Below are 18,228 nucleotides of genomic sequence, written 5' to 3' on the forward strand. Positions count from 1 at the left end.
TTTTTTTGTTTTTTTATCAGTCATGTATATCTGTGTGACACTTTTCTGTTGTTTAGTAAATGTTTATTGTGTTATTTTTCACACCATCTGTGTTGGTCTTTGGCCTTTGTGTCAACAATCCTGTGCGTCATACGAGTATTGGTTACTTACAATTATCTCTGATTCATCTTGTGGATTTTTATTGTACAGTCTGCATTATCATGGTGATTTTAAATGTTAAAAGCAGATTTTTAATGGTATATTAATATATCTTTTTCTTCAGGCACTATATGCTATCCCATACATTTTTATTTACTGTTAATATCTGGCAACCACACACACACACACACACACACACACGTATATATATATATATATATATATATATATATATATATATATATATATATATATATATATATATATATATATATTTTTTTTTTTTTTTTTTTTTTTTTTTTTTTTTTTTTTTTTTTTTTACTGTATATTAAACTTTTAAAGTGCATATTCAGTTGCGAAATGAAGTTGTGTAGGAACAGGCCCAAAAGTATAACTCAACATTTTATTGCATTTATACAGGTCATATATACAAAACACACATAATGAAGTTAAAATCTGGAATTTCACACTTTTTACAATCACTGGACACATACAACTTTAGGGAAGCAAAAGTTGAAAAAAAGTACAGTAAAACACTGAAAGAGTGTTGAAGTAGACATTCTGTTAATAGTGACACTCATGAGATCCTGGAAGGGACAAAACACCAGGGCAGCAATTGTAACGTAAATTACAAAGTAATAGTTTAGAAATAGTTTCTTTGATTATCATTTTCCAAATCTAATTTATATCAAATTAATTACGCGCCATTTGCTTATCTTGATTGGGGGTTATAACAGCCTTCATACTGTGTCTGTGTTTCTTTTCCGCTGTTTAACTTTCAAACTCTCCCAATGGATTTATGGTCTTAAAAGAGGAAACAAGGACAAACACAGCCTTAATTTAAAGAATCGGTTTCTTTATGTGCACAAGAGGAGTCAGAGATCTGCCAGAAAATGCATGTTTTGCTCCCACTAGGAAGAGCTGTCATGGACAAAGGTTTAGGGTGTGTCTAATATCTCAATTCCTGCCAAATTTCAGTAAGCCAACATGGCACTGCAGTGATTATGAGGAAGGACAGAATTTAAATACATTTAGGGCGCAGAGAGACATTGTTAATGCTGTTTTGCAAGAAATGTGTCACAGTTTCCATTGTAGTCCACAAACAAGAAAGAATGCAAGAAAAGGGCTTGATGCTCTTGTTAAAACTTGAAAACTATTTGATAGCTTATCTTAAGTTTTCCCTTCACACAAAACAAGTGGACACCTGCACTGTTATTGAAACAGCTGGTCCTCAGAGGAGAATGGGAGTCAGATGACTGATGACAAAACCAGATCTCTGGAAAATGGACCAAACTGTGCCACCTCCAACAACTATTACCTAAAACCAAAAGCCCCCGAGCTGTTCACATTCATCAAGATCCAGAGAATAAAACTCAGTCCCCAAACAGCATCGGGTTGACTCCCTCTGGAATCTCCTTGTTAAGTCATAAACTACACAGGTTACATACATTTCGAGAGGATTTACATCATATGAATACTCATAAAGTACATTTGCTGTACAATGACATTTATAGAATACCATCAATGCATTATTTAAGTTAGTGGTGTTAGGCATTACCAGTGATTTGACCCTACTCTATACTTCAAAGCTTGTAGCTTAACATGAAGAAACACATAAAAAGCAGAAAAGACAGGTAACGTACAAAAGCTGCTATTCACAAACCCTGCTAAGTTGTTAATGAGAATTTTGCATGTCATCTATAAACTCACAAGTATAGAAGAAGCAAAATGTGATTTAAATGTTAGATTAAATAAAAATAAACCTGTTTAGTGACATGAAATTAACTACTTGTTAATTACTTTGTTCAGTGCAGGTTTGCTATTGATATTTAGGATGTTATTTGGGAAATGAGCCAGTGTAACGTTATTGTGCATTGAGATATCCTTGAGAAAAGAGGTGAAAATTCTCTGTGGTGATTAATTATAAGTCTGCTTCATTTTCTTTGTGACAAACTGTAATACCCTTAAATTTCCTTGACTTTTCTACCATCCACGGTGTTTTAAAACACATTAAAATGAATGAGGACAAAGAGAGATTCATGTCATTTTTATACACCATGTCTCAAATATAAAGGACTGGATATTGGAGTACATGATTAACTGACACATGATGTTTCTCCTGCACAGTTGTCAAGGCAAAATAGGTTCAAATGAAACCCAGAAGGCATTTTTTCCCCCTGCAATTGGATGGGAAACAGACTCAAACAACGGCAAAACTGATTAAAAAAAATTACTGTAAAGTCACTGCAACATTATGTCTTTAAGGTTCTCCTGAAGAATTGTGTCTTTGACGGCATGAAAGACGAAGCGAATGTTCTCAGTGTCAATGGCAGTGGTGAAGTGGTGGAAAAGTGGCTTGCTGCGGTTGCGACGTTTGCGGTTGAAGCTTTGCACAAGATAGGCCTGCACGTCCTCCAGTCGGTGAGGGTCTCCTCTGAAGTCGGAAAAGTATTTGCTAATGTTGACTTGGCGTACCTTCTCCACCAGAAGGTCCATCTTGTTGAGGAAGAGGATTATGGACACATTGGAAAAGAGCTTGTTGTTGACTATGGTCTCAAAGATGTTCATGGACTCCACCAAACGGTTGGTGTGGCGGTCTTCCATCAGCACCTGGTCGTACTCGCTGGAGGACACCATGAAGAGGATGGAGGTGATGCCGTCAAAGCACTGAAACCATTTCTGTCTCTGAGAGCGCTGGCCGCCCACATCTACCATCTTAAAAGGGATCTTCTTAATGACAAAATCATGCTCCACAATTCCCTTGGTGGCCTTCCTGGCCAACAGGATGTCCTGTCGGCTCGGTACATAATTCTGTAAGAAAAGGTTGAGTAAAATTGATTGAGTAGCAAATACATTTGGTTTGTCTTTAGATAGCAGGATTGATTTCAGCACAAGTCATACAAATTTTTAGCAATTTACATCTACTAAATTTATCTGAAATATTTTTTTATTAACACTCTTATTATTTGCACAGGTCTTTTAGAGATTTTTCTTTTATGCAACCTAAAACATACATACTAAATATAAACTTTCTGATATTTTTGAAGTCAAAGGTAAAATAAGAAGTTCCTATAGACAATCTTTTGTACATACTGTGGCCACAAGGGCAAACAAAATAATCTTCAAAGCAGCTTTCATAGGGCCCACATCCCACCCAAACTAACATGTATTTGTTTTGTCATTGGCCTTGGTTTCCATGCTCACACAAAACACTTCCAGGCCTTTTTTATCACTCATATGAGACACACTATGTGTTCTTGGCAACCTTGGCCAATATCAGTCTCAAAGAAACCATTTTACTTTAATTTTGCGAGTCTCCAGTCTTCAGTTCCACCACCTCTGCCGGGAAACACAAAACACTATTCTGACTAACTCTCTGTCTTTCTAACTATCTTTCCAGATGACTATCTTTGTTTATTTAATAGATGTTTCATAATTAGAACAGTGACTGATCATATACCATAAAGATCTGGCACTATTAAATGATGCTTTGTTATCATGACTCACCAGTTGTCCAATCCAATCCAAGTTGTCCAGGAAATATTTAACTGATTCACTCTATAAAAAAAAAAAGACAGGATTTTACTCTTTGTGCAATAATGGACATTTCACATTTATGATTGAATTAAATGAAGCAGAACAAACTAAATATGATAATTACATGTATTTCTGTGGCGAAGTCTGGAGCCATTATATTTATTTATTAACTTTCATTCAGCAAGGATGTATGAAATTGATCAGAAGTGACAGTAAAGACATTCGTAATGTTACACAAGATTTCTATTTCAAATAAAATGCTGTTCTTTTGAACATTCCATTCATCCAAAATCCTGACAAAAGTATCACTATTTACACAGAAATATTAAATGTAATATTACATGTGACTCTAAAGACTGGAGTAATGATGCTGAAAATTCAGCTTTACCATCACAGGAATAAATTACACTTTCAAATATATTAGCATAGAATGTTAAACTGTTATATTGTGTTAATGTTGCGCAATATCACTGTTTTACTGTATTTTTGATCAAATAAATACAGCCTTGGTGAGCATAAGAGACCTCATTTAATTCTCAAATAGTACAGACCCCAAACTTGTGTAGTTCTTCTACTCAGGAAGGACAATTAAAGTCTGTAGAAAACACATTCTCAGTTCTTATTCTCACATAGTGATTTATTTGCAAAACTCTATTTTAACAATTTTATTAAAACAAATAGGGCAACACGATCCTAAAAGCTGTTCTAATTCAGGAATGGAAAGTCTAAAAGTAATGGGATGTTCCTATCTTTATCTGAGAACTATGCGGGACACTCATAACACATAGTGCCCATCAGCAGAACTCCAGTTAACCCATTAATGTAGCTTTTACACATGATGCTCATAATCTCATGTTACTTCATAAAATGCTGTGTGGGGAGTCGGATGAAAAATCATTCTTAAGTATTACTCCCGTGGACCAACATTTGGTTAAGGAAGGAAAGGAAAGGAAAGGAAAGGACATGATGTGTGGCCAAATATGGTGTCCCAGATTTAGAATTTTTGCTCTGGATTTAAACAATCCAAGTGTACACACTCAGCAAGTGTACACATATTACAGCATGGCTGTAATAAATGTATCCTATAATCACCAAACATTACAAATAACAGGCACTAGCTCAGAGTTTCACTCCTATAACTACAGGAGATTCAGGTCAGAGGTCGAAGCCCGTTCCATATATAAAGCTGACTGATGAGATGTCTGAAGCTCAGGGTGATCGGAGTCAGTACAGCATGTTCACACTGGTCTCGTCCGAGAATCAATTATGTCTGCTGCCTTCATGAGCCACAATCTACTGATAACTGCATTTATTGCCCAATATCTGGAGACTTTGCCAAGCAAAAAAACATGTTCTGTCTTAATAGAATTGACTCCTTAAAATGAAGAGAGATGAACTAAACTGCTGTGTTGAGCATTATTTCCTGACAAAGTTGTTTTTGCGCAGCCTTTACGATGGCAGACACCGCGGCCTTGGCGTTTCAGTGAACATTGTCTGGAAAAGCAAATTGTGTCCTCTAGTTTGTGTGTGTCTCACAAAGGCCCCTGGCCTGGCCCATGCTCCCAACAGGAAACAGCTGTGTGTGAAAACAGGGGATTAGTCGAACAGTGCTGGCCTTCTATAACAGACTGAAGCCCAACACCCCAAACCTACACAAAACACACATACACCACACATCATCAGAGCTTCACACACGCACACACAAGCCAAAAACAAATATTTTATATTTCACATATTCCCCATATGATGCACATTTTATGTGGGAAACAAAAAAATGGAAAACTAATTTGCAACATCATTAAATACCTTATTTTTAATTTTTTGGGAAATATTAAATTGCTATGTAATGTATTAATTATATATATATATATATATATATATATATATATATATATATATATATATATATATATATATATATTTATATGATCAAATTTAAAGAAAAAATGCATAAAGCCCAAAAGTTAAACATTTAAAAATTATAATTTTTGTTAAATGAAATAAACATTATTAACATAACTGAATTATATTGTCATGACTCCAAAATTATCTAAAATAGAAAGGACCCAGAATTAATTTCATTTTAGATGCACAGTAAATTACAGCATTTTAAACCTTTACAACTTGATTGTCATGAAATGCACCTAGATTTTATACTGTTATATTTCAGTGACAGTTTATATTGGTGTACATTATAGGGCTCTATGATTTCCGAGATGCAGAGAACGCAGACGGAATCGCAGAATCCAGTCATAAAAACGGAATTTACAGTTTAACATGGAATGTCACGGAATTTGTCAAATTTTGAATGAATCAATCAAAAGTAGGTCATTGCACTTACATAAAATCGCGACATGGACTAATATCTGTAAATATTAACTCAATTCGAAGCTAGTAATCCTGAACCAACTGATCCTTTACATTTTTTCAATCATTTCACATTGGTTATGTAATGTTATGGACAAAAACATTAAAAGTGCCATTTTATATATATATATATATATATATATATATATATATATATATATATATATTTAAATAAATGTATAGAAATATTGGCATAATAAATGAATCTCTATGCAGTATAGTCAGAAACTGCAGTAGAACAGAGCTAAAGCACAGTATTGTCAACTGACCCTTATCTGGGCTTTCTGATTGGTTCGTGGTCATTAGCCAATAAAGCTGGAGGTCTCCCTCCACCCTCCATCTGAGCTCAAAATGCACATGACGGCCTGCTGAGAGTGTGGGAAAGATCTACGCTGAGGCCTTGCAGGCCAAAGCCACAACTATAGCACAGTGTAAGAAAGTGTGCCCATGGGTATTTGTGCAGTGAGTAAGGGGAAGCATGATTGAGCACGGTCAAGTACAGAGGCCTTAACCCCTTCCCTTCCCAGCCGTGATGTCAATCTCTGTCCCCATCAAATAAGCAGCAGAGATCCAGAAATGAGATTCAATTAAAGGCATCCCTCATGACCCTGGTCTCAAATATAGACCCTAATCACGTAGAAACGTAGGGAAATGCCTTGAAGGAGAACATTTTCTGGTTAAAAAAAGATCTTGAGAAGCACACAGCATAAATCTGGCAGTATTCTCTGTTTCCATCAAACAGCATCGGTGTCGTCTTGGGAAAGAGCTCATATGAACAAAGCTGTGTGGAAGGGATGAATGCTTTTCTAAAGTTTCAGCGGGTCCATCAGGAATTCTTTTCACCGCACACTTTGTTATATCTGACAGTAAAACCTTCCTCTGCATTGAGTGGAGATCTTACTCAAGTGATGTTTAGCTGCCAGATCCAGCAGCTGCGCTTTGTTGGTGGATAACTGTTCCACGGTGACTGAGAACAGACATATCACTGAATGTTTTCATTTCTCTCTCTGTAGGAAATACATTGTGCCGATCTAGAAAATTAAGAAATACAGCTGTAAATTCCTACTTTTTTTCCAAGAAACATCTTTAGGCTGGCTGAAAGGACTAGTTGACCCAAAAATACTTATTTTCACTAATCCTCATGTCACTCTAAACCAGTTTTTTATTTATTTATTTTCTATTGGAAACATAGAAAGAGACCGAATGACAAAATGAATTGACCTTAAAAACTTTAAAAATTCAAGTATTGCAAATAAGATTTAAGCATTTACGAAGGTTTTTAGCAGACTTAGGGACAGATTTACTATCAGCTTGCGTCAGTGCAAACTCTCGTTTGGCATTAATAAACTACTGTCAGGATTCACTAAAGACACGCAGTGGGATTTTAGCACTGAAAAGGTGTGGACAGTTATTTTTGCCACTCATATTTACTGAATATGCATTTGTAGGAGTTTCTCTTGCAATTGTTAAATTTCTGGGATGAGAGTCACACAACATGATTTAATGAGATCTGCACACGTCAATTTACTGATATTTGCTGCATTATTTAATGCAAAAAAATCATTTCTTAAATCAGATGGTGTTCTGCGCTGCTCTTGGTAGATTGTGCTGGTCATTATGGGAATTAGATGTTGCGTCTGTGTCCTTTAATGTGCGCATTTTCATTAAATCATCCACAGAATTTTCCCTCATCATCTGCAGTTTTATGGAATTGTGTACTATTGCTAATTTGCTGTTTAGTACATCTTGCCCAATGACTTAAACTTTACTTTGAAGTAATACACTAGCTTTAAAAGCACTTGTGATATAAAATCGAATCATTTGTTAGAGTTTGAACACTATTTTCCACTATTTCGAAAAAAGGAGCTGAGGCATTTTTCAAAATATCTCCTTTATAAAAGAACAAAAAGTCTCCTCGAAAATATCAAACCAACAGCAAAACTTCTCTTCTGCATTGACGATGTCCGCCCTCGACTGCGTAAATATCAGACTGTGTAATTAATCCCCACGCAAAACAAACAGAGCTGCTTTTCCCGGTTCTTGGAGTGGGACTGCCTGTTTGGTTTGGATGCAAGAAGAGAGCTCATATTAATCCCCCACATGGAGCTCCTTCACCTCCAGAACTTCACAGAACCTCGGGCTGCTCCCACACTGTTGATCTAGCTGAAACCCTACACCTCGCCTTTCATCTCTGCGGATAGACTCCTATTATGATTTCTGAGTTGGAGGAGACCAGCAGAAGGAAAGTCAGGGAACTCAGAAAACAATTTGGAGACTTGCATTATGCCAGAGGAATGTTAACAATAAAAGTTCCTAGAAACTAAAAACGAATTTTGTGAACCTTTATGCTGATTATATGTACATTACCATTTAAAAGTTTGGGCTCAGTAAGAAATGAATACTTTTATTCAGCAAGGATTTATTAAATCAGTGACAGTGAAGGCATTTCTAATGTTACAACAAATGCTGTTCTTATTTGTCAATAATCTATTTCTACATATTAAAAACAGCACAACTGTATAACACTGACAATTATAAAACATGACACTGAAGACTGGAGTAATGATTAAAAAATTCAGCTTTGCCATCATAGAAACATATATATTTGTGTGTTAAAATATTAAATAAACTGTACTTTAAAACTGTAAACGAAAATAACAATATTACTAGTTTTACTGAATGTTTCTTAAATGCAATAAAATAAATGCAGTAGAAAAGACTTCTTTCAAAAACATTACAAAATCTTACAGACTTCCAAACTTATAAACTGCAGTGTATACCAACCACAATAAAAAGGACGATTAATCATGGCTGACAGCACTATGAATTATATAAAATATAATGTTGTTTTGTTAATATTGTTTTGTTAAGTGCACATTCAGAGGAACAAGACTGATAGATGAGTCTCTCTGGACTATCCAAATGCATCTGATGGAGCTCTGTACTCTCCAGAGCCACATCTAATATATGTGTCTTTATAGTAAGTACAGTGACACATAGCTCCTCTCAATATAGAAAACGGACAAAAAGTCAAACACAGTGGATAGCATCTACTGCTGAACAATATCCTGACAGTATCTATACACTCTGTAAATCTAATGCATCGCTTGGTTTCAGACCAATGATAGCCAGTCAGAAGAACAGAAACCATCTGCTCTGTTCACCCACAAGATAACCAAAATATTATACTTTATAAGCTAGTGCCACAACTAATAACTCGTAAATATTAACGTCTCAATTTATCGGTTATTTCTTTGATCCAGTCAAAAAGACTGAAGATTTTAGTTCCACTATAATACTGAAAAAGCACTGTTGTCTTCCTAACAATGTTCAAGCTACCAGGTATGCAATATACTGCTATTGTCCTTCAAATTATAATAGTTTAAGCATAAACACCACTGTAGAAGTCAGAGTTGTTCACATAATCAAAACCAAACATAGTAACAGAAACAGTTGGTTACAGAATTTTTCGCGCTAATAAATGTCAGGAATTATTTAATATAATGCCATTAGTTACTGTTATATTTATTTGAAACATTTAATGTCCAATGACCAATGTTTCATGGAAATGACCAAGTGAATGCACTGCACTTCTCTGCTGTGTACTAAACAGTGCTATACTATAATGACTTTTTAATTTAAAACCTTATCAATATAAAGCTGAATTGCTGATCAGTTTATGATGGATTTCATCAGTTAGTTGTTGCAGCCCTAGCGTCATCATTTCCTTGACTTAGTTTAAGTGTGACCTCAGCAGCAGACACAGACTGTCAAGATCTCTGTAATGTGAGAATGTGTAAAAAGTGTGAGACGCTGTGTTCGCTATGGCTCTGCGGGTAATTCCCTCTTTTCTCTCCAGTGTCTCACCTCAATCAGTTCTGCTCCTATCTTATCCCTTCACTTATGGTGGCCCCTCAGGGAGACTGAACCTAGAAAGGCCTGGAAACCAACCACTGACGGGTGGAATAAAAACAGAGTTGGGTGTAAGACGTTTACCACAACTGCCAAACATCCAAGGACACGGCTGCCTGTAAAGTGGTTTTTTCCTCTTCCAGTACAGGGCTCCCATTGGGTCTGTTTTCAGTAAGAACAGCCCACTCACCATCTGTTCCACAGGGGCTCAAAACTTAATATCTACTGCTAATCCTCACACTTTTCTCATGGACATGAAAGCGGTATTGAATTGTGTACTGAGCTTTTCATTCGTTCAATGTCGCTCTAAGCCCATCATTCCCAGAGAACAATTATAATTGATAACTTTATGAACTGATAACCATTGTGACCAAATGGTTAACCAATTTATGAACTAAACATTCAGAGTGGTTTTGTGATCCGATTTGGTTGATTCATTGAAAAGATTTGACTCCAAAAACTTTTTTATTATTTGTTTTATTTACCACATGAAACGTCCCCATTTACTGAAATCACGTGCAAGCACAGTTTTGCATAAATAAATTAAAAAAAAATATATGGAAATTTTTTTTATTATCCAGATTTTGTTTGGTGCCCAAACTATTTTTGGAGAAGAAAATAAACATTGCATTGTTGTAATTCCATGGAAAGCATGATTCTTTAAAAGACAGACAGAGAAAAAAAAGGAAAGCACCTGCAGACTCATGCACATACTTTCATTTGATTATAAGGAGTGAAATAACCTTGATAAGCCACTTGGGCGTATAATCTCCAGTTTAGGAATGTCAAGGCAATGGAAGTGTTTGTCATGGTCATATCAAACCTCAGCAATGTCTGTAGAAGTACTTTGACTAAGTTGTACTATAATGGCCTAGATAGGGCAAACAGACAGATAGGACACTGGAGCAGGCCAAAACGAGCGTCCATTTATCGCTCCTGACAGTCTGTCTGCAGATAGCACATGACAGACGACAGGGCAGTCGGAGAAATATGGCTGAATGCACTAGTGACAACTCTCAGAGTCAAAAGCCATTCTGCCCTGTCACTTCCATTCTGCCTCCTAAGAAATGAGGGGTTATAGTGAAGTTAGCGAGGACATGATGCCTGGAAAAACCAGACGAAAAGGGGATTTAGGAAATTATAGGAATCTGGAAGCATAAAGATGTTGGATTACAGGTCATGTCTGTAAATACAGATCTGTTTTTGACACACACACACAAAAAAGGTACAGTCATGTTTCAGTGTTTCTTATTATTAAGTCATTTTAGATAACAGGGGCTACTCTATTAATAAATGCGAATACAGAAATGGTGAGAAAATGATCCTAAATAATAATTTAAAACCCCTCAGTCTGTTAAGCAATAGCACTGTCATAATGTAGAATCTAAAAGCATATTAGTGATCAAGACACATCAGGAGGAACAGTCTGCACAGCTAACTTTCTTCAAGCATTCTTTTCAGATGTACAAATGAATCTAACAAAACATAAAAAATGAGAATATAATTTAAAAGAATATAATATTACATAATACAAACAAATAAATGAAGAAATAAATACTTTTTGTGACATTTGCATGATAGGTAAGCACCTCCCATTACATTAGCATTACTGTAATATGAAAAAAGTATTATATATTATTTAAAATGTAAACTACAGCCAAATCACAATTGTAATTATACATTATGATCATATTGGCTGAATTTAATGCCCATATACTACTACTACTACTATTAATATATTGCATTAATATATAAAATAAATGTCTTTAATAATATAAACTGTAATACACTAATTACATTAATGAGAAATTTTTTCCCCCAAAATTGGGAAATTCATTCCCTTTAAGTAATGAATAGTAAATTAATGTTTTCTTTGATTTGAGAGTGAAATGTCATCCACACATTTTAGGTTGCCCTTCTTTAAATGGGGGGTGAAATGCTATTTCATGCATACTGAGTTTTTTACACTGTTAAAGAGTTGGATTCCCATGCTAAACATGGACAAAGTTTCAAAAATTAATTTGTACGTTTGAAGGAGTATTTTTGTTCCCAAAATACTCCTTCCGGTTTGTCACAAGTTTCGGAAAGTTTTTTTCGAGTATCGCTCTGTGTGACGTTAGATGGAGCGGAATTTCCTTATATGGGTCCTGACGCACTTCTGCAGGAAGAGCGCGCGCTCCTGTATAGCAGAGCAGAGAGAGCACAACAGACATTCACTGATCAGAGCGAGAGCGTCGCGAAATGTCACAAAAGAAGTGTGTTTTTGGTTGCCAGGGCAAGACAATCCTGCACAGATTACCAAAGAAAAAACAGCATTAATGGACCAGTGGATGGAGTTTATTTTTACAGAGCATCAACGGAGTTGTGCAAGTGTTTGTGTTTGTTCCCTGCATTTCGAAGATGCTTGTTTTACAAACAAGGCCCAGTTTGACGCAAGTTTTGCACATCGTTTATTTCTTAAGGATAATGCAGTCCCAACGAAAAAGGGTCACGATCGTGTGTTGGAACCGCATGCGGTGAGTAAAACTGCTTCAGATATCTCTGTGTTGTTAACTTAGCTATCAGCGTGTGAGCACATCAAGTAAACAACATGCAATGTTGTCATCAAACTGCACTTTCCACATGTACAGCTTAAAAAAAAAAAAAAAACGACAAAGTGGAACTTAGTCATTTTCCAAAACCGCTAAGCAAATATATACAGTTTTAGTACATACCACATAGAGACACCTTTGCTGATGCTGCTCTTGTTAAATTTCAGCCTCTGGATCTGTGTCACAGCTTCCAGACGCTCTCAACGCAAAAGCCTACTGGCGCTCGTGATTCTTTAGCTCCGCCCACAAGTCACGCCTCCACCCTGACGTGTTTTTCCGGGAAAAATCGGTACAGACTATCTTTCTCTTATGAATATAATAAAACTAAAGACTTTTTGGAGTTATGAAGGATGCAGTACTACTCTATAGGTACTCAAGATTAACAGGATATTGAGTGAAAACGAGCATCCCCCCCCCCCCCCCTTAAAACTGCAATCTGCAAGAAACACCGGGTTTGATTGTCTCAGAAGAACAGAAGCGAGTTGCATCAAAGACTGCCACCAAAAGTACAGTGTGTGTTTATTTGGAAAAGATGGGAAAGATTATCCAAATACAGTGAAATATAAATATCCTTTTTTCATCTCATTTCCGCATACCCTAAACAGGGGAATTATTAAAATTGCTTTTAAGCTATTTTTATAGATACTGTATGTGAAACAATTCAGTGGAAGGCCAGTAAGAATTTTACAATCAGCAATAATGTCATGAAGCCATTTAGTAGCAAAGCTATTTATCTAATGTCTACATCTGCCTCATTACGTGCTTTTCTTGCACTTTGTAAATAGAAAAAAAAAAAACTAAGGAATCAATAAAATGTTTTCTGGAAGTGATCTCGGCAAACATCTCAGCCAAAACTCACAAGACATCTGGTCAATATGCCTTCATCAATCTTGCCACCACCGATTAACTGCAGTAATTAACCGTAACTCTCTCTGAACCATGAATGACATTGCGTCTGGGTTTCCTCCATTTATTCACTTCTCATACATTTCAAACCGGGCTCTAGCTATGAATGTCCCAGTCCAGTGTCTATATCCCAGCTGTCTGAATAAGTCTGGCTATGTTCCGGGGTGGAGCGTGTTACCCGTTGACCGGGAGTCAACTGAGCAACAATAGGGCATTATTCAATGGAGTGGCAGGACTCAGCGAGAAAAGTTCTCCCACAGCTAAGCACTCCTCTATGCCCGCGTACTGCACACACTCTTAGGCGGCTTTACTTTAATTACAGTGTGTGTAAAAACCAGGCGACTATTGACTAAGCATACTTCGCTCCGGCGGCCACAAACGCTCAGCAGTAATCGCAGCCACATCCGTTGGAGTGAGAAGCCAGACTGATTTAATAAGAAGAGTGGATTTACAAAAACCCAAAGTCTAGGGAGGTGCCGATACAAATTAAGATGTCGCAAGACAAAAATGGAAGATAACTAATGCATATGTATAATGTATATGCAACATTCATGATCTAAAGGGTTTTAAAGTGGAAATGAAACTTCTCTCATCATTTATTCAGCTGTAAGGTTTTTACAAATAGAATCTGAAATAACCGATGCCAAGGATGTCCTTAAGATTTCTGCAGACAGGTGTTCAAATTTATTTTCACTGCACTGCAAAGAAAACTGGCTAAACAATAAGATTCATGATTTTTGTCACATGGTAACTGTTATATAAAACTACAACTACTACTAACTACTAATGTCCACTCATGGACATTGTTTTGCTGAGTGACAGACTTAATTTTCATGCCGAACATTTGTGTTGGTGTGACCAGGCCTTCAGAGTATCTTACAGCTTACTGTAAAGACCTGAAAATAATATTTTTTTAAATAAAAAGTGTGTTTTATGCTCAAATAGTAAATATAGTGACAAAGTAGTTTTATAGAAATACTGCCCTAATTAGAATGTACAACAAACCACAAAATAATTACACAGTGTAATAATATTAATAATTATAAAATGGGTTAATGTGTTTACATTTTTATCAGCTTGCACCAGCACAAACCCTCATTACTTGTTAAAAAACTACTAGACACGCAGTGGGAAATTAGCACTAAAAATGCATGGGCACAGTTATTTTTGCATCTCACCTTGAAACTACATTTTTAGGAGATTCCATTTCGATTGGTAAATTTCTGGGAAGTGATTATTTAAATGAATTACACAACATGATTTACTACGATTTGCGGTCGACAATTTACTGGTATTTGCGACATTATTTAATGACCAAATAAAGCATGTCTTCTCTTGGTACAGTTGATTGAGCTGTTCATTATGGGAATGAGATGTTGTGTCTGTGTTCTTCAATTTGTGCATTTTCAGTAAATCACCTGCAGAATTTTCCCTCTTATCTGTGCTTTTATGGAATTGCTCTCTAACACTAATTTGCCCTGTTTAGTAAATCTGGCTCATAGTGTTAAACTTTTTGAACTGATTTCTAAAGTTAAATCATTAATTGCGACAGTAATAGCAATTTTTTTCACTGACCCCACTGTGGCTCACAAAAACAATGGTCCCTTTAGGAACATACAATTGAGTTAAGCATTATGTTGAAACTGCACTTGCATATATTGCATTCTCACTTGCATATATTCAATTAAGCCATGTAAAATGCAAAAATAGCAGCTCAGACATTCTGCAAACCATCTCCTTTAGTGTTAAAAAAAGAGCATTTCCACCAATGCCTGAGTAAACAATTTTTCATTTTGAGTAATCCATTTTTCTGCTAGAAGATGTACTAGTGTTTGACAGCAGTAGACATGCACTGGCTTCTGGTTGTGTTTGTGTTGTGCTGCATGATGTTTAGGCTGGCTGTGTTGTTGGGGAGGTGGACTGGTCTCTGGAGATCTACGCTGCAGCTTCTCAGGAATGTGAGCTGTTCTGCTTATCTCCAACTCTTCTGAGGAAGGCTTATGTTCTGCTATAAGCCATCGCTCCTAGTTCGCTCAGTAAACAAATACGCCCTTCCTCTGTATGGATTCACTTTATATATTTTGGATTGACCCTCTAAGACCATCAAACAATTCAAATGGACCCCACATTTACAGAGTGGAAACAGAAAAATAGAGCAATGCAGGCTCAGGCCCAGTGAGACCTCCAGGGGGCATCGTAAACTATTAAAGATCATCCTTAAAATTGTTGTTTCTGGGTAACTACGCACAGCACGGTCGCTCACTCTGCTGCCAGGAATCTCGTTAAAACATCTTGTACAGAAAAAGTGGGGTAACAGGAAGCTTACCAGCATCCCTCTTATTTTCAGCTGTGAGGAATTTAAGACACATCCAAAGAACATCAATCTCCCTGAGGAATGTTGAATGCCGCCCAGCTTTTGGGCAACGGAGGAGGTATGTTTCTTGGGTCACGAAATAAAATGTTCTTATGTGGGGTGGGTGTGTGAAACCTGAAAGAAATTTCTGCTCTTTGTGTATATGAGATAACAGGCCCACTAATGGAATGTTTCAGCACATATAATGATGTTCTGTGTGGTTTTATGTGCTGAAGCTCACAGGACGGGGCCCACTGTCATTTGGATGGTTCTCTGTGTGAACGACACCCCCTCCCTCTTTTTCACAGTCTTACAAAGAGACATCATTACTCTTTCTGCAGATTCTGTCTTTGGCAAAAGCCCAACGAGCTTCCCTGTTATGGCTGAGACTGCTTTTCACGGATGAAATATGTCTGGAGCTTCATATTTAACAAACATAGATCTTGTCCTCTGACAAAAGCTCTCTCATAGGTGCTACAAAACACAGAGACAGAAAAACTGGAATGATTCTGGCAAAATATCAGTGCTGATACTACTAGATCTTAGTGCTGCGTTTGACACTGTCGATCATAACATACTTCTAGAGAGACTGGAAAACTGGGTCAGGCTTTCTGGGATGGTACTCAATTGGTGCTGGTCATACTTAGGAAGGGAGAGGTTATTGTTTGAGTATAGGAGAGCATAAGTCTAAGTGGACATCCATGAAATGCGGAGTCCCACAAGGCTCAATTCTTGCACCACTCTTGTTTAGCCTGTTTATGCTCCCACTAACTCAAATAATGAAAAAGAAGCAAATTGCCTATCGCAGCTATGCTGATGATATCCAGATTTACCAAGCTTTATCGCCAAATGACTACAGCCCCATCGACTCCCTCTGCCAATGCATTGAAGAAATTAACAGTTGGATGTGCCAAAATTTTCTTCAGTTGAACAAGGAGAAAACTTAAGTCATTGCATTTGAAAAAGTTCTCAAGGTGAATGCATACCTTGACTCTAGAGGTCAAACAACTAAAAAGCAAGTCAAGAATCTTGGTGTGATTCTGTAGACAGACCTTAGTTTCAGTAGTCATGTCATAGCAGTATCTATGCATACCATCATCTCAAAAACACTGCAAGAATGAGATGTTTTGTTTTGTATTGGTCTCCTCACTGGCCTTCCCAAGAAGACTATTATACAGCTGCAGCTCATCCAGAACGCTGCTGCCAGGATTCTGACTAGAACCAGAAAATCTGAGCATATCACACCAGTCCTCAGGTCCTTACACTGGCTTCCAGTTACATTTAGGATTGATTTTAAAGTACTTACTCATTTATATATCACTCAATGGCCTAGGACCTAAATACTGTACACTGCAGATATGCTCACTGAATATAACCCTAACAGACCACTCAGATCATTAGGATCAAGTCAGAAATACCAAGGGTTCACACAAAACAAGTGGAGATCAGATGTGCTAAAACATTAGCCACTTTTAAATCTAGACTCAAAACTCATCGGTTTAGCTGTGCATTTATTTAGAATTTATTTATCATCTATAATTATTTTCTATTTTTTAACTGTTTTAAATTAATTTGAAAAAAAAATTCTCATTTTAAAAGTGTTTAAAATCCCTGTTTAAATTTTTTGAATATTTTTTCTTTCTTTTATGTTAAGCACTTTGAATTACCAATTTGTATAAAATGTGCTATATAAATAAACTTGCCTTGTCTTGCCTTGCCTTATGAAAATAATGTAACAAATCAAAAAGTTTTGACCAATAATACAAAACACAGTTTTTATGAGAATCACCCTGTTATGGATGCATAGCTTTTGTCAATTAACATTGTAATTTCTTAATTTTCATTTTCACTTTCAAATCTAATCATTTAATTCAATTTGAAATGAATTACGCTTTATTTTAAATCCTAAAAAATATTCAAAAAGTTTTACGATCATTATTCAACTTAGTGTCTCACTTTACTTGATACTGAATACAAGTGACCCACCCTTTTGGATGGATGTGGAGATTATGGTGAGTTTGACAGAAAGGAATTTCTGATGGCTCTGACTCAACTGTGGTGAAGCTGCATTGCACAGACAGATCTCTTCTCTTTTGGCTGTGGCTGAGATCTAGTGTGGTTTCTCAGGGTGGGGTGGGGGGGGGGGGTATCAGCCTTCAACAAAGCAGCAATACAGACTTCCTGTCCATGAACTCTCCGCAGCCTTCAAGCAAAGCAATGTTTGTGTCCAATCACAATATGACCAGAGCAGCATTCCCGCTAACAGCGAGTCTTGTGATTTTGGCAACCTTCTGACAATGGATCCAGTCCATTTTCTTTCTTTCTTTCCTTTTTTTTTTTTTTTTTTTTTTTTTTATGTGCTAGCCTTAAACACATTAAACCCAGTTTTCCTTTACAATTTCCTCATAAATACTGGTGGAAGGA

At 36.5% G+C, this 18,228-nt stretch overlaps 1 protein-coding gene across 3 annotated transcripts in view; it reads right to left on the minus strand.

The window, feature by feature from the left end:
* Positions 1-527: 527 nt before the first annotated feature.
* The window catches only part of LOC127953545 (guanine nucleotide-binding protein subunit alpha-12-like), a 30,009-nt gene continuing 12,308 nt past the window's right edge, over positions 528-18,228 (minus strand). For all 3 annotated transcript variants that reach the window (XM_052552719.1, XM_052552718.1, XM_052552716.1), the window contains 2 exons: positions 3,646-3,696; positions 528-2,949 (listed from right to left, as the gene is read on the minus strand). In XM_052552719.1, the coding sequence (XP_052408679.1) occupies positions 2,380-2,949; positions 3,646-3,696 (621 nt within the window). In that variant the 3' untranslated portion in view covers positions 528-2,379. The remainder of the gene's footprint in view (positions 2,950-3,645; positions 3,697-18,228) is intronic.

Source organism: Carassius gibelio, chromosome B3, assembly GCF_023724105.1.
Source record: "Carassius gibelio isolate Cgi1373 ecotype wild population from Czech Republic chromosome B3, carGib1.2-hapl.c, whole genome shotgun sequence".
Lineage (NCBI taxonomy): Eukaryota > Metazoa > Chordata > Actinopteri > Cypriniformes > Cyprinidae > Carassius > Carassius gibelio.